Source organism: Pararge aegeria, chromosome 13 (assembly GCF_905163445.1).
Source record: "Pararge aegeria chromosome 13, ilParAegt1.1, whole genome shotgun sequence".
NCBI lineage: Eukaryota > Metazoa > Arthropoda > Insecta > Lepidoptera > Nymphalidae > Pararge > Pararge aegeria.
In genome coordinates this window covers 17,122,112-17,142,684 of record NC_053192.1, presented here as the reverse complement: position 1 = coordinate 17,142,684, position 20,573 = coordinate 17,122,112, and the positions used below count along the sequence as shown (strand labels likewise).

General features: G+C 41.3%; 1 protein-coding gene across 1 annotated transcript in view; it reads right to left on the bottom strand.

The window, feature by feature from the left end:
- Positions 1–20,573, bottom strand: part of LOC120629045 (E3 ubiquitin-protein ligase Ubr3) — an 86,871-nt gene that overhangs the window by 8,055 nt on the left and 58,243 nt on the right. Inside the window, exons 10-25 of the mRNA XM_039897784.1 lie at positions 17,831–18,012; positions 15,998–16,122; positions 15,064–15,206; positions 13,804–13,967; positions 13,036–13,154; positions 12,038–12,234; positions 10,765–10,945; positions 9,734–9,837; positions 8,117–8,191; positions 7,229–7,388; positions 6,381–6,472; positions 5,497–5,641; positions 3,703–3,838; positions 2,540–2,780; positions 1,821–1,979; positions 896–1,210 (exon numbers count right to left, since the gene is read on the bottom strand). Coding sequence (XP_039753718.1) covers positions 896–1,210; positions 1,821–1,979; positions 2,540–2,780; positions 3,703–3,838; positions 5,497–5,641; positions 6,381–6,472; positions 7,229–7,388; positions 8,117–8,191; positions 9,734–9,837; positions 10,765–10,945; positions 12,038–12,234; positions 13,036–13,154; positions 13,804–13,967; positions 15,064–15,206; positions 15,998–16,122; positions 17,831–18,012 — 2,538 coding nt within the window. The remainder of the gene's footprint in view (positions 1–895; positions 1,211–1,820; positions 1,980–2,539; positions 2,781–3,702; positions 3,839–5,496; positions 5,642–6,380; positions 6,473–7,228; positions 7,389–8,116; positions 8,192–9,733; positions 9,838–10,764; positions 10,946–12,037; positions 12,235–13,035; positions 13,155–13,803; positions 13,968–15,063; positions 15,207–15,997; positions 16,123–17,830; positions 18,013–20,573) is intronic.

The window sequence follows — 20,573 nt, the reverse complement described above, 5'->3', positions numbered from 1 at the left end:
AAGTCAAATATTTATTTATTTAAAGCCGCATCGAAAGTGACATCTATGGCACTTTTGATGCGTACATTACATGTAAATTGTCAATTTAAAACTAAAGCTACGAGGGTTCCAAACGCGCCCTGATCTAAGAAGAAGCCCACAACAAACTTATCCGGTTGTATTTTTTTTGTTATCAGCATCTCACATTGTTATTTAAAACTATTAAAGAAGTAACCAGATTACAGTAATAATTTGCACTCAAGCATCTTTATCGTTGACGTAGTTCTGAATACTATAATAGGACTTTTCTATAAGCTTATGTTGAATAGAAACTTTGAACTTTTTCAGAGACATCTGCAAGATATCAACTGGTAGTTTATTGCAAAAATCGTGACCGTAATCTAAAAATATCTTTGTATGCGAATAACACGTTGTTATGTATTATTTGTGGTATTGTATGTAGTAGAATGCCTGGATGGATGCAGTAACTTGGTAACTTTCGAGATATGGGTGTACAGGCGGATGCTTCGAATATCTTGGAGAGACCGTGTTCTCAATACCACCGTGTTGCATAGAATGGGGAAGTCCACAGAGATTCTATAAAATGTGCAAAGGCGAATATCTGGGACATAATGCGCAATCGAAAGTACGACCTGCTACAACTCTTATTACAACTGTTACATTTCCCTTATAGTAGGTATTAATATAATAATAAGTTTTTTGTTTCCTAGTTACTTAAGGGATGATGGGGCTGGCATATCAGTGTTGGATAAAAGTCCCAAATGAATAAAGATTAAAAAAAAAAAAAAGATAAAGGGCAACCGTAGACTCGGTCGAAGCGAAATTTGTGACAAAATAATCAACAGTAGTGGTTTAACATGAGCAGAAAGTCGGCCCTAATGGTCGCCAGACTCACCGGCGCGGGCGGGTCGCGCGCGCGCTCCAGCACCTCCAGCAGCTGCGCGGCCAGCGCCAGGTGCGTGGGCTGCAGCGGCGGCACGGGCAGCGCGCTGCGCGGCGGCGGCGGCGCCAGCGGCAGCACGCCGTTGGCCAGCTGGCGGCACACGGGGCACAGGAACTCGCCGCGCTCCACGTGCAGGTTGTGCGGCCGCTGCGGCGCCGCCAGCGAGCGCAGGTACGAGCGCAGGCAGCGCAGGTGCAGGTGGTGGCCGCACGACTGCGCCGCCACGCCGCCCTCCCAGCCCACCGACACGGACAGCACCCACGACTCCTGCGGGGTGGTCGGCGCTCAGTGATACCGGCCTCGTCGGCCGAGAGGTGGGACATAACGAAACACGGGCAGCAACGTTCTACTGCGATCACCGTCTCGTCCCCCCAAATGATTTTAAGGAAAGGTCTTTAGCCTATAACGATCCACGGCTGGAGTAGACTGTTATAGGCTGTTTGATGACATTTTTAATCTATTCTCTGTAACACGAATTCGTGAAAATTATATTCAGTGGCTGAATATCAGATCTTCGAACGGTGCGTGCCGCCAGTTATGAAACGCGTTCGCTAACTATGGATCTCATTAGCAGCCTCAAGATCACTAAACTGGCGATCGATAGAGCTATTCTTAAGAACCAGAGTTACCGACATGGAATCGCAAAGCTAAGGTGGCAGTGGGCAGGACACATAACCGATCGACTGACCAGAAATCGGAATCGTAATGGCGACCTCGCACTGGTAAACGCAGAGTTGGTAAACCCCCACGAGGTGGGCGGATAACATCATGCGAGTCACAGGGAGCCGTTTGACTCGAGCGACGCAAGACCGTCGTACATGGAAACAACCATTGGCTAATGAAGAAATTTGACGAATCGTCATTAAAGGAGGGTCACCTGGTCGAAGTGCAGGTCCAGGTCGTCGTGCAGGCGGTAGTGGTGCGCGGCGGCGGTGGCGCCGGTCTGCGCGGCCAGGCGCGCGCGCTCGCTCTCCGACAGCGCCAGGCGCGCCACGCCGCTGCCCTTGCGCCGCCGGTGGCCCAGCACGGACGTGGACTGCCGACGCACTCACTCATTACACCTCTACATCATGAAGGTGGACTAAGGCCTGAACCCTTCTCAGTCTGGGACTATATTCGTGCCCTGATGGGTTGGTATGATGATGATGATTTCGCTCGATTTCCTTCGAACAGGAGCGAGGTTATCAATTTAGATGTATTTTTTTTTCAATCAACTCCGCCATTTAAGTACGCGTTTGTTACTGTTTTTATCAAAAAGTTTTGAAGCTCAAATTGGCCTATATTTCTTCAACTAGAGTTTGAGGCAGAAAGATTTGCGATTTTAGAACGAATAAGATAAGAACCAATCTATTGCTATGGTATTTTTTGAATTGCGAAAACCTATCCTCGATTGAGTGTCGAATCTTGAACTAACTCTGAAACTACTAGTGAGTATCCTTTTTAGCGGATGTTGCAGTGCTAAACCATCGCCTCGAAATGCGATTACTCGGTCTCTTTCATAGATGGAAAATCTACTTTTAATTTCTTGTACTAGCGACCCGCCCCGGCTTCTCGCGGGTCATAAATAATAACACCGATTATGAAATGTATCTCGACCTGCAGCAGCACGACGAGGCCGATGGGGTCCTGCGCCGAGGTGGGCGTGGTGGTGTTGCAGATGACGCAGTCGTAGTCGGGCTCGGGCGGCTCGTCGTCGTCGTCCCACTCCATGGCGCCGTCGCCCACCTCCATGGCCATGGCGGACAGGAACTGCTGCTGGCGCCGCGCGAACTCGCGCATCAGCAGCTGCTGCCGCTCGCGCGCCTTGCGGGAGCGCTCTTCCTTCTCCCGCCTCTCCCTGACACACAAAAGGACCACTTTTAAGAAGGAAGTCCTCATTTTTTTTAATTTATATTTAGTTGGCCCTTTTCCATCTTAGACGTGCATCGTACTTGGAACAGTACGGTACTTATCAGATGGTTCCACAGTTGACCACTAGATGGTGTACTAATCGAACGATATACCAATAACAGCAAATTCAAATCATAATAATAAAAGTCATCACGTATCCACGCACTCCATGCATTTTGTTATTTACGGCTGACGTTTTTTGCCTCAGCTTCGAACTTCTTCATTATGAAATTCTTCTCTTCTTTTAACGGTTTTTCTACAGACTTTATTTAAAACGGGGCCACGGTAAAAAGGGTAAAATGGTAGCCAGTGTGTTATAAAATTATTTCAAGGTTATCTACGGAGTTAAGTGGACATTTAAATTTCGTAGTACTTATGGGACTTCAAAGTCATGAAAGTGTTGAAAGCCAACAGAAATGGGGCAGATGCGCAGAATTAAGAACATACAGAAACCATGTACACGACTAATATTGAAGCCTCTAAACCACTCTACTTTAGTAATGTTTCTCGAAAAGGCGGTCAGCCACTATATTTCATTTAGCAGTTGACAGTAATTATTGTAACATAAAATGTGGAAAATGGGAAAAGTTTGTGAGCTAGCAACATTTCGCGGTTGTGTTTAATTAAACTGTTTTTTGGCGCAATGAATATAATTACAGCTATAGAAATCAGAAGTGGGAAAATGATTGGCCACCTATTGTGACATGATGAATTTATGACAGATATAATTGAGGCAAAAGTAGATGGAAACCTCTTTCCATCTAATCACAAACGCCCGAGGGGGCGAGGACGTCCGAGACTGGCGTTTGTGGGACTTATAAAGAGGTAAAAGAGTGGGCCATGGATGGAGGAGGCTGGAGCGCGCGTACCTGGCGCGCTGCTCGGCCTGGCGCTCGCGCTGGTGCGGCCACAGCGTGCGGCGCACGTTCTGCACGGCGCCCGCGCAGCGCGCGTCCAGCGCCGCCAGCTTGTGCAGCAGCGAGCCGATGAAGTGCGGCCCGTCCCCTGCGACACAACCGCCATCCCGTTACACCGCGACCTCAGGTTTTAAGTACTAGTAGTAGTAGAGCTTCTTGTGACAGAGCTTATTATTTATGCTTATTTCAACCGCTAAGCAGCATTGTTGCAATGCCGTGTTCGGGTTCCAGAGGGCTTGGATGAAGGCTCAAAGTGATGGCCACAGAGTGGCATGTTGCAGGACGTGCTCCTTGCATGCCCTGTGAAGTGTTGCTCTGTTTTTAAGCAATGGTTTTCCACATACCATCAGGTGGTCCATCTGCTTGGTCTGTCAATAATTATTACCATAAAACAAAATGGTTAAATCAAGGGCTAACTTGTGGTGGAATTAAAAAAAACCATTGAGAACTTAAACGTGTTTTGGAATCAATATGTGACTCTACTCACAGAGTTAAGGAATTTGAACCGAAGTTTTTGAGATGGAGTAAAAGTATTTTGATTCTAGAAATTCTAGAAATTCAATTTATTTACTGTATCGTTGATCTAGTATTAAGCACGTTCTACTGCAGAGCTCAAGGTCCAGAGTTTGATCCTCGAGTCAAGCCAATGAGTAGTTTTGGGGTTTTCTATCGGTAAATTTTTAGTGCCATGGATTTTGGAACTTTCCAGTTAGTATCCACCGTGTCTCGTTAAGCTGTCGGTCCTTCGCTAGATCTCCTTCCGATCTGCATCCCATTAAACCTAGCGAGTAAACTCAGCTCAGCTGCATATGCAATCAGGAAAATTAGACAGCTTACCGATGTTGAAACAGCTAGGCTTGTTTATTTCGCATACTTTCACAGTATTATGTCCTATGGGATCTTGCTGTGGGGAAAAGCTGCAGATATTGAAAGTATATTTATACTACAGAAAAGAGCCTCAATATATAAACTTGGATCACGCGAATCGCTTCGTGAAAAATTTAAAGAAATAGGTATTCTTACAGTAGCTTCGCAATACATTTATAATAATATAGTCTTTGTGAGGCAAAATATTACTCTTTATAAATCAAAAGCTGAAATTAACAATCGACTTACCAGAAACGGTCATAAATTAGTGATATCTGCATATCGTCTGCGAAAGGTGCAGAACTCCTTTGTGGGGTTGAGTATACGCTTTTACAACATGATTCCTAAGGAAATTCTTGACCTACCAATGCATACATTTAAAAAATGTGTAAAAACGCATCTAGTACAGCGAGGTTACTATACATTTGATGAATTCCTCAATGACAAGGTAGAATGGAAGCAGCCAGCCTCGCTCTCATCTCCCGCAAGATAGCAAAATGATTGTAAATGTTGATGTTGGAAAAGAGCAACTACTGAGTTTCTTGCCGGCTCTTCTCGGTAGAATCTGCTTTCCGAACCGGTGGTAGAGTCACACAAACATGCATACTTGACGTTTCAAAAGTGCTTATATTAGGCCTACTTGAAATAAATGAATTTTGAATTTAAACTATGAGAGGAAGGAAATTGAGAGCTCACTTGTGTTTGCACACACAATCTTGTGCACTACATATCTCCCGCGTAGTTGGAAAATCTATCTGCATATTGTGACCAAAGTGGCCAGAAATTATCAGGTAAATTGTATGTATACATTTTAAGCAATGCGTTTGTTAAAAGTTGAGAAGTTTTTTTGGACATCAAAGTTGCATCAAAGTGTTTTACCAATAGGTTCCTCCGATGTGGGCGCGGGCTCCTCCAGGGCGAATGAGTCGAGTCGTCCAGACATTTGCGAGTGCAGTTTCAGCAGTAACGATATTATAGACTCATTCACCGGGATCTGTTCGTCGTTCGACGTGTGTACTTGCATCTATTGCGACAGGAAACAAAAATAACTTCCTGTTAGTCATTTTGATACACCTCTTAATAACGACATACGATTACTTGAACAAAAGTGTGTTCGGACAATAAAATACTACTACTATTTAACGGGCTACTTCAGATTTGATTGTTTAATCTAATGTAAAAATAATCGAGGCTTTATTTCACAGATAGTAACAAAACTTATTAGAACAAAGCAAAAGTTTTCTCTAGACTTCTTTTTATCAATAGCCTATGACAGTCCACTGCTGGACTAAAGGCCTCTCAAAACGGGAGGGTTTGCTCAGCTGCCTCTTTTTCGTTATATTTCCTTAATCACCACGTACGACACCCGAGGGAAGGTACCCCGGGTTGAGATAACTGTATTTTAATCTGCCATTAGCACGCGGCACTATTGTGGCGATCTCCACAATATCAAACTAGATGGCGTAACGAAGATACTGCATCGCGGTAGCGAGGTTTCCATATATAATGACCATATTATATACAACTTCCAAAGATGAATTGTCGGACCTCAGTGCCCCAGCACAAACACCCGTTCCGAGGAAGATCTTCATATTGTTACGGTCGATTGTATCCCCATAGCTGCCGTCACTGTGCACTTCTTTTAGTGGTCAGTAATGAAAAAATGGAAATTCTGCGCGGGCCAAAGTAACTGCTAGTGAAAAGTAAGGTGCTAGTGAAAAGTAAGGTACCCGCTATGGAGTATGAATTATGCGAGGACTTACTTGTGTGTCGGAGGAGGGCGGTGGTGCGGGCAGCGCGGCGCGAGGGGGCGATTCCTCGTGGATAGTGAGGCGCCATTCCGGTTCGTCAATTTCTGTGGACAAACATTACGATTGTCATTTTATCTTTACTGCCTTACTGCCTGGCAACGGCTCATGTGGTTTAATGTCACAGGGTTTTTTACCAGTTTCCTATACGAGTTATACAACGTGTAATAGAATTACGAAATAATGTTAAGGGATGCATAAGAACATTTCATAAGGAATCACCCTTAAAAATATTAAAAAAACATATTTATTTTTCAATACAAACGAATCCAAAACATTCTAAGTGTTCAATTATGACAACCCTGTTGAAGCCAAACAACCGACACGTGCATAGTACCTACGCTACGCGACGCGCACCTAATAAAGTGGCAGGAGTCACATAATTTTAATTTTGCATGTGATGTTAGGGCAGTATCTGATTCCTTTCAGTGAAAATAATGGCAGTGGTTTAATCAAAAACTGTTAGGTTTTCGGTTTCACACAAATCTCAGAGACTGACATACTGTGCCTCTAAATCCTGTGTATTATTTCGGTTTTCATTTACACTTTGTATATACGTGACGTCATTCAGCGTTTCACCTGTGTTGGCGGATCGCCAGATTTTGCCGTATTATTTATTGAAAGTAAATAACAATCTCACTGAGAATATAAATAAAAATACAACTATGTCTAAGTGGGTGAACTTGATAAAAATCAAAAGAAGTTAAGCAGGGGATATAGTCTACTTAAATTAAAAAGCGTAACAATTTGTCTGCGAGATGCATCGTTCGATCTGAAAATATTTCGTTTGAAGGTATTCCCACCGTAAGCAATAGGCTCGGACGGCGGGTCCAGCCCGAGCTGCGCCAGGGTGTTCTCGGGGATGGCCAGGGTCATGTGCTCTGCCACCATCTGCAAGTCCAGGTCCGCGGCGGCGGCGGCCAGGCCCGGCACAACCAGTGCTTGACTCTCGCCGCTGCCACTCTGAAGTTAAAGAAAAGATGAGTTTACAGCTTCGCATCGACTGTATATTCTACTACTTATTAATATATCTGTTTTCCTTGTATATAAATCTAGCTGTCGCCCTTCAAATTTATTTATGATATGTGTGGCAATAACTGCAGCTAAAAATAGTAAATTGTGCGTACGCAGTGTCAAGTGGAGTGAGTAAATGGCAAAGTAAACTCTGGAGGAAGTAATAGGTTTAATTTTCTATCTCTATCAATTTATAGTCACCATTTGATTAAGAGAACATCGTACTCTTAGTTGACTCAAATAAAGATACTTAAATACGTAAAGAGCAATAAATTAAAGTTTAGTTACAGATATTATTAAGTTCTTAAAAATCCGGTTTAATCATTTCTTAAAAATACTTCTTCGATTAAATTCAGCTCTAAAGATGATGAACTGTGTTGTTTAGGCTACAATTTCTTTTTAACTCGCGTTAACTTCTGAATTAAATGTTCGATTAGAACGAATTTAAAAGTACTTTACTGCTACACTTGAGGATAAAACTATTTGTTTGAGTCCACTTTTGTTTCTACCGACGTTCTAATAGAACACAAAAGCTGTAATTGTGACCTAACTATGATAGCAAACAAACAAACTAAGAAAATCTTTTAGCTTTGTATTATTAGTATAGATAAACATATATCCTTAACTTGATGTGTTGTGCAAATAAAGAGTAGTAATTATTAGAATAGATCAGTTACCTCAAGTGCTCGTATTGTGGGTGTGTCTCCGCCGTTTTCCGACTGATCGTCTGACACGGAGTTGTCGCGTACCATCTACAACACAAATAGGACGACGTTTTAGATGATTCCAGAAATTCTATGGTATGACAACCGCAATTATTATATATACTTCTTCTGTTCGATTTTCAAGCACGGGCTTTCGGTGCACCATGAGGCGAATAGAAATAATTAACTGTAGTGTTTTTGTGAAGGTTAGGTATTAGATAATGCACGTGATAATAAAGTAAAGTATAACGGACGTGCGTTTACAATAGTTTTATGTTAATTTAAACTTAAATTTATCTGTTTGCATTTAAATAACTGGGAGTACCTTGTAGTAAAGATTATAATTATTATTATAACCTCAATGTACTAGTCCGATTGTAGCTAAGCGATTCTGAGCCCATTACCGGCACACTACAGGGCACGGATCTCCTCTAACAATGACAAGGGGTTCAGGCCGTAGTCCACCACGCTGGCCCAGTGCGGATTGGTGGACAAACGATGACTTCTTTATGTCTATAAACGATAATTTTTTTATCGACTCACGCATCGTCTGGCGACCTAAAGTATATTTATTAAGTTAATTAATTTACATATAAATTTAAGGCAATATCCAAACGGCTTCACTAATAAACATGACTATTGCTGTCATCAGTAATTTGACATTCGAAAGCAGAAGACGGAACACTCCGTAAATATACAAAAGCTTGAATAGAACTTAGAAGCAGGCGTTACTTTGCGGAAATCCATGATATATTATGAAAATTAAGAGGTGAAGAAATTATAAATTACACCATACAGATTCTCCTGCTTTTCGCGGAGTTTGGCAAATTAAGTTTAATTTTCATAATACAAACGATTTACGTTTATTAGTAGAGGTAATATAATAAAGTTGACCAAGGAGAATAATAAGTAAGGCGTATTATAATATTAACGAATATTTTTGTGACATTTCTTTGTTAGTGTCTAAAGTTTAAACTTTTAAGTGTTATAGTAATTTGTAATATAAACTCGAAATATGTAAGAAAATTGCACGCCAGAAAGTGGCAAACTGTCGGAACTATTATTAGGAAGAAGAAACAGTTTATTGCACGTATAACATACATATAGGAAAAGAAACATTAGTGAAACAGTAAACAATGTAGACATGCAAACGCGGCCTTATTGCTGCAAGCAATCTCTTACAGGCAACCTTTGTAGAAAAGACTTACACCAAGAGAACGGGATAGTGCCAAGAGTGTTGTAATATATCCATACATAAATACCAAAATGTATAGATACTAATACATAGATAATTTAAATAAATATAAAAGTAGATTTATATATAGAGTAAAGCAATAAAATTTATTCTATTCTATTCTATGCCTACCTGAAGAACGGATAAAAATATCGCAGGGCAAGCAAGACACACGTCCTACGAAGTTCCGCCCTGTGGCCGTCAACCTGAAACGTAGTTGTCGAGTCTCATGTGTCTCTAATTACACTGGAGACTAGCCCTTCAGAGCGGAACACACCAATGCTAGGTGGCGGTGGTGCTTCCCCGGACGAGCTCTGCCACAAGAAGCTCTTGTACCACTTGAGAGTAACACTCACGTGCAGGGAGGAGGGTACGGCCAGCGCCGTGCTGGCGGCGGGCAGGGACGCGGCCTTGCTGGCGGGGCGCGGCTCGTCGTCGGGCCCCTCCCACTCCGGGTCACCTGCGCACACGTGCCAGCACATACAGATACACTGCACTTATCTGCCTCCGCTGCTATTATTCGATACTAGCGGTCTAAGTCAACCTTAAAGGTCATAATATGCTGTAGCACCTTTTTATAGAACTTTTAAAGGGGGACAACTTTGCACACATGATTTTATCGAGAATTCAATCGCAGCACGAAGCTCTCAAAAGGAAAAAAAAACCCGATTTTTAAACATTCTTCACGCTCCTATAGGTCTTAGCGTGATTATATATAGCCTTCCTTGATTCATCGGCTATCCAACACTGGAATAATTTTTCAAATCGGAACAGTAGTTTCTGAGAACTCAGCTTTTAAGTAAACAAACAAACTCTTCAGCTTTATATATTACTATAAGATATTCATCACAAGAATATCTTAGACTACATTTGCAGCGCTCAGATGGGCGGTTTACTCGCTAAGGCTATACAGCCAACTTTGCATTAATCATAGTTAAACAACGACAAGTGGTGATAGCCAAGTTGATAAGGCTTCGGTTTCCCTTTAAGACGGACGAGTTCGACCCCTGATTTAATTAAAGCAATTGAATATCACATGCTTTAACGGTAAAGGAAATCATCGTGAACCTGCATGCCTGAGAGTTATGTATAAAGTACCAGCTGTTGCCCGCGGCTTCGTACGCGGTTTTTCATGTATCCTACGTGAATCGAACATTTTCCCAAGATAAAAAGCAGCCTATGTGTTAATCCAGCGTGAAAGAGTAACAAACATCATCAACATCGATACAAACTTCGCATTTATAATATTAGCAGGCAGTTGTGCGCAGGGGCGTGCACAAGATGATTGGCCGGGGCAGGCATAAAGCTGGAGAATGGTATAAAATAGAAATATCCTGTTCCTATCCGAGTTGTATGAAGTGTAAATGGTGCGTGTGCGGCCACTCACTGTCGTCGTGCTGCGGGCGCCGGTGCAGATGGCCGTCGTCGGCGAGGCTGGGCGGCGGCACGGACGCGAGCACGGCGCGCGCGTTGTCGCACACGGCGCCGCCCGCGAACGCGCGCAGCAACGGCACACCCGCGATGCGCACGCTGCCGCCGCGCGCGCCCTCCGCCAGGCACACGTCGCGCTGCAACCCAGCGCTGCCGTGAGCACCACCACGACGGGGCCGCGCACGGTGGAAACCCGCACGGGATGTTTCAAGAAAAAGTACCGGCGGGCCTAACCGCTCACGGTATGATATTTAACCTAACCCATACTATCATTTTTACTAGTTAATTTTTTGGTACTGCAGCAGCTGTCAAAAGAGAGATTGATGGACGACCTCGGTTGCCATGTTTCGGAGTTCTATTTTTAAATTCACGACAGATTATCATATAATTTGTGATGGTTGCTGCTTGTATATATTTTGCTAGTATGGCAATTTCGATTTATGTCTAAGAAGGTTGTCATAATAATGCTCAATGCATATTTGAGATAGAAATAAAAAAAAATAAAAACCTCCCGCCACAAAAAATACTAACAAAAATTGATCCCATTTAATAACCTATCTTCGAAATCTTATGCTCACCCTAACATGTTATATTTACAGTCATGTTTACCTTACCAAATACTTTCAATATCATTGTAGTAACACGACACATTACAAATCGATCGGTCACTAGGAAGTCACTCATATCCCGTCATCAACTAGAAAAAAGCTGATGATCTTCAATCTGATTATGGATCATTATTTCGATTTGGTTATTTATTTATTTATTTACTGTCATTTTTAATTTTATCATGTGTTTGTAGTGTTTATTTTAATTTAATTTGACATTTAATTAAGGTTGAACTTTTTATATCCAATGAACCAAATTTGCACACTATTAATTTAATAGAATGTTATGCTTTCTAAAATAACTATATTGTTCACCAACATCTTTATATTGTACAAACGTTCTTGCAAATAAATGATTATTATTATTATTATTAAAAAACTGAACAGATTTTCAAGAAACATGGCTAAGAACATTCGTGATATATCTATGACACAATAAAAGAAACTAAACGATAATCGAGTCATCCGTTTGCGAGCTACGATACCACAGGCGGATACACAGAAACACAGACGGACACGTTAAATTTCTAACAACTTTCGCTTTTTGCGTCGGGGGTTAAATAGGAGCTAAGATACAAAAGCACATGAAGAAGAGTGTCGTGCGTGGGATGCAGTAGTTACGTTGTGCGTGCGCGCGCGCTCGTTGGCCAGGTCGGCGGCCGTGGCCAGCAGGTACACGGCCAGCGCCAGTACGTGGTCGGGCGGCGCCTCCACGGCCGGCGCGCTCTCGGCCCGCCAGCCCGCGCCGCCCGCGCCGTCCGCGTGGCGCCGCCGCACGCCGCGGTACAGCACCGCCAGCAACGCGCCGTGCAGCACGCCTGCGCAGTGCGATACTCGTCATTCACGTAGCCCTGCCATTGGCGCTTATGTTCACATTATTACAAGGTGGTAACTTCGTTCGCCAACTTCCACCTAAAGCTACGAGGGCTCCGAACGCGCCCTGGTCTAAGAAGAGCCCACAACAAACTTAGCGGGGTCACTATCACTGGCACTTATATTCATACATATAATATGTTCACATAATTGTAAGGGGATGGTGGTAACTTCGTTCGCCAACTTCCACCTAAAGCTACGCGGGTTCCGAACGCGCCCTGGTCTTAGAAGAGCCCACATAAAAACTTAGCGGGGTAACTATCACTGGCGCTTATGTCCATACATATATGTTCACATCATTGTAAGGGGATGGTGGTAACTTCGTTCGCCAACTTCCACCTAAAGCTACGCGGGTTCCGAACGCGCCCTGGTCTAAGGAGAGCTCACAACAAACTTAGCAGGGTAATTTTTTTGTTATAACCATCTCACAGTACCACCATCTCATAGTTAATTAACATAAAGTTAGAGCAATTCACACCGAAGCTTTTTTATCTTTTAAGTAATGTTTAATATTGTAATAGGGTTATTCTAAAAGCTTACGTTTCATATAAACTTTGAACTTGTTGAGAGACATCTCAAATATTTCATTCGGTAATTTGTTATAAAACAATTTTCAATTTCCCTCAATTGAATTCTTATCTTTTTGTAACCTAGTAAACTGCACAACGAGTTTATTTCTACTTCTAATATTCATATTCTTACAGTCCATTTTGTTTTTCCGTCATATTTGGGCTTCCTTACAGTACCTGAGGCGCATAGCTGCCTGGGGTCGCCGGCGGCTGCGGGCGGCGCTTGTGCAGGTCGCAGCGGCGGCCACAGCGCGCCCTGAACTGTGATGCCGGCGGCCTTTTGCTTCTCTCGTACACTGGACAAAGCAATGAGAAAACATTGATGTTAATTGTTGTGCTCAATGAATCATAGAGCCCGAATATGATACATGTACTGTAAGTAGTCGAGGTCAAATTACCATGTCTTGCAGTAACCATTGCTATTGCACGGTAATACAAATTTTAAAAATATCTCTTCCACAAATGTTTTTGCACCATAAAAGAATATTTAGATACATTAACTTATCTCTTTATTAGAATTCTTCAAATTGTAACCGTAGTTTCTTCTTTTTTTTTAAATTTTTGGACGTCATCGGTAACGACAAACTATGATTTTCACTCAATATATTATTAGGATCTGTATTTAAACCTTATTTTTGCAAATACAAGTTTGAATCATTGATTGATTATAAATTGACGGCCGACTCGCTCAGTGGGCAACGACCCTGCTTTATAAGTCCAAGGCTGTGGGTTCGATTCCTACAGCTGAAAATTGTTTATGTGATGAACATGAATATTTTCAGTGTCTGGGTGTATATCTGAATAATGTAATTAATAATGAATATCATTTATAAAATAATCATCAGCCATCGCTTACTTTGGGGCTAGATGACGATGTGTGTGTCGTTGTATATTTTTTAATAATAAAACGGTAGATGAAATTTTATTTATAAAGTCAAAACTTACTATGCCGTGAACCGGTCCATGGAGGTGTGGAAGTCTCGGCGGTGCACCGCCCTCTGCAGCAGGTGCAGAGGGTCGTAGTACTGCTCCCACACTATCGGCTTGGGCACGAACAGCCCTTGCTCCAAGCTCTCCGAGCCTTTGGGGGGTGCGCGGTATTCCGATAGCTGCGAACAAAACCAACATCCTCATCAGCTACATGTCCCACTTTTGGGTAACCCTATTTAATAAATGTATTGTTTTCATGGAGCAGTGATAGCCCAGTGGTTAACTACTGGGCTATCACTTCTCAATCACTTATCAAACTCGGCTTCTCTTTCGGGGGGACGAGTTCGAATCCTAGCACGCACCTCTAACTTTTTTAAATCATGTGCGTTTAAAGCAATTAAAACGTCACTTGTTTCAACCGTGAAGGAAAACATCGTGAGGAAACCTGCATGCCTGAAAGGACTCCATAATGTTCTCAAAAGTGTGTAAAGTCCACCAATCCACACTGGGCCAGCTTGGTGGAACGGCCTGAATCCCTTCTCATTGTGGAAGGAGATCCGTGCCCTGAAGTGGGCTGACAATGGGTTGATATGATGATGATGAGTGCCCGAAGATTCCGCGCATCCATTATGTGAACAGGAAGTTTCAAACTCCAAAACTGCCTTGCCTCTTGAATCCGAGAGATACAGTCGATTAGAATCTTCAAAAAACTTGTTAAAGATCATTTTTTGTCTGAATCTTCGGAACTTTAGTAATGCCTATTCTGTTCTGTTTTGTTTGGGAATTGACAATATTTATATTCATTGTGTGGAAGGTTATTATATATATATAAAGTATTTATGTATATTTTTTTTTTTATTAACGATAGGCCAGCGCTTGACGATATCATGCCCGTTAGAAAGCAATGATGTGGTCTAGGTTGGAGCACGCTTGCCTAGAAAAAGCCTATTCACTCTAGCCTTGAAAGTACTGAAACTATATATCAGCTGCCGGGAGGACGTACCACATCTTAGCGGCACGTAACAGAAACGTGGATAAAAACGTTTCGTGCGTGTTGATGGAATATCATTATTATATTTATTTATATGCACAACCTACCTCTCGTCTCGAGCTGTGTTTTACGCCATCGGTTGCTTGGAAGACTTCGCTATGAAGCTATAAGGCCGCCTAATTGTAAACATCGTGTAAACAGTGTTTTTTTATAATTTTTCCTGTATTTTTATGTGGTGTACAATAAAAGTGCATTAATTCACTGCCTCCGGAGCGGTGCCTCACCTCCTGGAGCACGGCCTCGAAGTTCCTGGTGTGCGCGTTGCCCGAGCGCTCCGGCATGAGCTCGAGCAGCTGCGAGTGCGTCTTGTCGCCCGCCGCCAGCAGCGTGGCCACCTCCAGCTTGGACTGCGTGAGCTCGTCGTTGCCTGCGGCCGCGCGAAGTCGCGCGCATTGTATAAATTTACTCTCATCATTTTCCCTTAACGCGCCAAAAGAAGTATAACTTCATAGATACTAATATTTTCCTAATTATACTTTGTCCAATTTAAGATGATAATTTTGACAGCTCACATAATTTACTTATGTAATTTGATTATACTTTTTATAAAATTTTGTCGAGCCAATCGGGCCGATCGAGCTAAAATTTTAGATGATTACGCATCAAGGATTTTAGATTTTATCTATTTTTCTCAACCATTTAATCACAATGTGTCACAGCGTTGCAGGGCACAGCTAGTGTAATATAATTTCTTATCTATCTTTCTTGTCTATCTGTAGTTGTTAATGCGTAGGGTTCACATAATGGGCGGTATCCATCAATGAAGTACGACATTATTTGTAATACCTAAAAAAAGAATTTTCGCTAATGTCTATAATAATAAACTGTGACTTCGTAATTGATATTTAAATGGCATCTATATAAACGTGTGTATCATAAAGATTTATTATATTATCGCTCCCTTTTTTTTATTCCACTACAAGTTAGCTCCTAACTCAAGTGATGAGGCAGTCTAAGATGGTAACGGGTTAACCTACGGTATGGCAATTAGATTTAAACCATTCCACTAATCGGTTAACTGGCGACACGTCTTAGTCGGTAGTTGGGAGTAACCATGGCCCAAAGCCTCGTACCAAAATAGAGCAGAGTTTAAACTAACTGGTTTATTGTATCGTTCCTTACCCTTGCACATTTTGAAATAAGTTAAACATTTTATACCGAGATTGGTTCTCGATGAGACGAGGATCGCGAGGAATGTGAGCAGGCCCTCCACCATGGCGTATTGCTCCGAGGTTTGTGCGGGCGACATCGGCGTCAAGCTCAGCCACTCGCGCACACCGAAACTGTTGGCAATAAGACAATCCTTAATTATTATTATTTAAATAATACACACATCGCCATCTAGCCCCAATGTAAGCGTAGCTTGTGCTATGAGTACTAAGATAGCTGATGAATATTTTTATGAATATAATACACATAAATACTTATAATATACTGATAAACACCCAAACACTAAAAAAACATTCTTGTTCAACACACAAACATTTTTCTAGTGGTCGAACCCACGGCTTTGGACGCAGAAAGCCGGGTCGCTGCTCACTGAGCCAACCGGCTGTCATTGCAACACCAGTAGTAGTAATTTCACCAGGCCTACTTCGTGTACGTGAGAACCTTGGGTGGTAGATAGTGAAATCCAATGAAACGTGATCCATTATCTAGATAATACTACTACTAGTAGTGTTTCAGTAGTATTTAATAGCTATGCAAAAATACGATATTATCATAGCAATGTTACTAAAGTTAATAACATTGCTCTGATAATATCAGTAGGCGTTCCGATTACACCAATTGTATATTTTTTCGTCTTTAATGAAAGGGATGGTTAAAATTGAATGAAACTTTTTTCAGGTATCAAAATACTTCTAAAATTTGATTGATTTGAAATTTGATTTCTAAGATTTGATTTGTTGTACCTACTAATTTCGTATAGCATTTTCTTGTATGTCTTTGGTTGCCTGGAAGAGATCGCTAATTAGCGATAAGGTCGCCAAATTGTACGTTCTACCTTATTGTGCTGTTGTATTTGTATCTCTGTAAATTTTCTCTGTGCTGTACAATAAAAGTGTATCCATTCATTCATTCATTCATTATAGATGCCACCCGCCAACCTGACCTCAGCTTGGCGGTGCACTTTATTTCTAGTCTCATTTTCGTTACGTTGAACTACTAAATATTTTTACATAGGTATCAAATACTACTAAAGCGCTATTAAATAATAGTCTTGTTTCATTTGACATCACTATTTACCATCCGCGGTACTGACGTACACGCCTACTTTTATATATGCAGCACAAAAATCTACGTGTTGCAGATTGCAACGTAATATATATTAGAAAGTTAAAAAGAGCAACTTTAATATAACAGCCTTCTTGATTTAACAAATTCGTCGTAATCCGCTGGAATAGTCCATAAGAGTCAATGTTAAATATACCTGTAAATTGCGTTTTTCATTTCATTTAAAGAAAAAAGAATTCGTTAATAAATACCTTATTGTTAAGGAATTTCGTAGGTAAACTCCAAAACCTTGTTAACTATTAAAAGTAATGTCGAGCTGAATGACACTATTGTTTTTTTCTCTTAACAAAAAATGCAAATCTTCATATAACGAATATTTACTTGTTCCCTTTAGTTAGTAATATCGAAGTTGCACACTAGGTTGTTATATGTTTAACGTATGATCTGTGGCATCGCAGCTTATTACAAATTAGTCGATTTTGCTGCTGCTCTTTTTGGAAGTTAATCCGAAGATGATGCTTGGCTATAATAATTCATTTTTTACTTGACAAAAGTCTTAGATTCGAATCCCGACTCAGACCAATAAAATCGTTAGGTGTTAACTATCTCGATACTTTCAGTTGTCGCCACTGATTGTATGAGCCGCCAACCTGCAATTGAGCAGCGTGGCGGGTCAACGCTCACATTCTCTTCTCTGCTGACAGAGAAGGCGTGTTCCCAGCTGCGTGCACTCTGCTGGATGCGATGGATACTCACACGTCAATGCACATGTCGAGGAACTGGTCTGCGGGCAGGTGCGCCGCGCAGATCTGCAGCCAGTAGATGTCCATGTCAACCATGGAGTTGCAGAAGTTGGCCTGGATGTACGTCATCGCCTGCCCCTTGATCTGCAGGCCGTTGCGCACCCACACGCCCGCCAGGATCTCGTAGAACAGACTCTGCGGGAGGAGAGCTCATTTTGAAAATTCAAAAAATTCTAAAATTAATTTATTCCAAGCATATGTAAGTTTAGAATTCTATATTATTACTGTTTTAAAACTATCAAGCATAATATATTATTGTATATATAGTATCGAATTTTACACAGGTGCCCTGTTTAAATACTGAGAACATTACTGACAATGGAAAGCGATGATAGCCGAGCGTTTAGGACTTCGGTCCCGCTTCCGAAGGGACTGAGATCGTGCCCCGGCACTTTTTGTAGTTTTAAGCAATTAAATATTACTCGCTATAACGGTGAAGCAAAACATCGTGAGGAAACATGAATACCTGAGAGTCCTCCATAGTTCTCAAAGGCTAGCGTGGTGGACTGCGGCCTACACTCTGTCATTGAGAGACTGTAGTGGGTTGACAATGATGTTTAAACATATCGTTAGCTACATCATCGTTTGAATCATAAGGTTCTGAGTTCGATTCTTATATTAAGTCCAAAAATTTTAGGTATTAAGTTTCTTTCCGTTAAGACATTATCAGTGTCATGAAATTGAGGTTACGTTGCCCACCTTCGGGCATCGTCAGGGAGTGGGGCACTAACATTAATTTTTTTAAGAACCTACCCACAACTTATCTAGGCTTTTTATTTTTATAACAAACAATGGTAGGTAGGTAGGTATTACAGATAATACTCTACGGTTCCCAATACGATTATTAGTTGAGTACATGAACAATCTTCTTTGTAAATACTATTAGTAGCAACTCATTAGTAAATATAATATGAGGGTATTACTTTCAGTTTTTGTAAAGACAATAATCGCTTTAAAGGATTACGCGAAGTGATTGTTAACCTAAAATTCTCTTTCATGATAATTACCAATTAAGTTTTTTTTTCTTAATTCACCCCTGTATATGTTGCTGACAAAACAAAATGATATATATTCGGTCATATTCGGTTAATCCATTTTCGAGTGAATCCATGAATATAGTCTTCTTTAAAAAGTAACTAGGTTAAGTTATAGGTAACTAGTTCGGTCGTGTTCTGTTGTCCGCTTATAGTAAAAATGCTACAATCTCACTTTATTCACTCAATTTTCTGGGCATTATTCCAAGAGTTGGATATCTAATCATTTTGAAGATATCCTGACAAGATATCATCGGTGAGCGCTGTGGTTTAAGTTGGGTTTTAGGTCCTTAGTTCGATTACCGGCGGAGCAATTCGGGCATTTATTATTTCCAAATTGTCTCTGATCTGGTCTAGTAGGCTTCGGCTGTGCCTAGTTACAACCCTACCGACAAAGACTTGCCGCTAAGCGATGTCGCGTAGAAACACACCGAACCCACCCCGGTTTAATTTAACTACCATACTCCCAACAGGTTATCCCGATAGCATTCTAGACTGCATTATAACTTACCAGCAGGTGAGATTGCAGTCAAGGGCTAAAAGTTAGTAAAATAAAATATTAAAACTTACTTACCTAACCATCTTAGCATAAAGAGTTAATAATATAATTAAACTTAACTAATATTGAACTACCAATCCGCACTGAGCCAGCGTGGGAAACTACGGCCTTAACCCCTTCTTATTGTGGGAGGAGACCCGTGCCCTGTAGGCTGTAGCGGGCCGATTATGGGTCAAATCAGCCCGTTGGATATGCTGCGCGAAAGCAGTTGCAACCAACAAACAAACACACTCAGTTTTATTATCGGTGTAGTTTATTATTACTCTATTAAGCAGTAATGTAAGATAAGGAGACTTATTTCTGAAAATAACGCGGTACCTACGTCTTGTCCATGTAGGTTCGAGTTACCAAATTAAGTTATCACAATATGAAATGTGCTCAGTGTGTGAAACCGAGACGACAGAAAGCTTTTGTTGTTGTACCTACCTACAGTCTACAACGGAAATTGAAGAGGGTTGGCCGGGCAACTGTGTTGCCAGCTTATACTACATTTGCCTTAAAACAGGGTAAAAATAATGATTCGCTAAAATATGTCTTCATTTCAGGCAGAAGATTATTATGAATTCAGTGCGTTTTTTTTTTTAAATGAACATATGTATCTTTCCAGTGGCGTGCAGTTCATACATGCGCGAAAGCACTGCCTACCCTGAAATAGGTTTTTTTAGAGGATTTTTGCCATTTTATGCAATTCTCCTGCATACCCTGATAAGAAATGCACGCCACTGTATCTATCTACCTACAGCAATTTTTATTTTTATTTCCATTTAGTAGAATTATTTCGGTTTACCAGCCTTAATTGGCTCATTTAAATTCTATGAGAATGGATATCTCGGGTTGAAAATTACATAACTCCTCATGGAAATACCTAAATGCACTTGCAATCAGAACAAAAGTTAATAACCTAGTAGACCTTTCCATCATTAGTACTACTGCAAACGTAAGGTAACGTACCATCTTACAAGTTATAAATGGTGTGTGAGTCCAATTCACTAAATAAATTTCAATTCTCTTATTATACTTGACTTATGCAGGTTCATGAGATACCGCCCGTTGATAGACTGATAGACAGACAGACAGAAGAGGCTTGGATACATTTGGTTGGC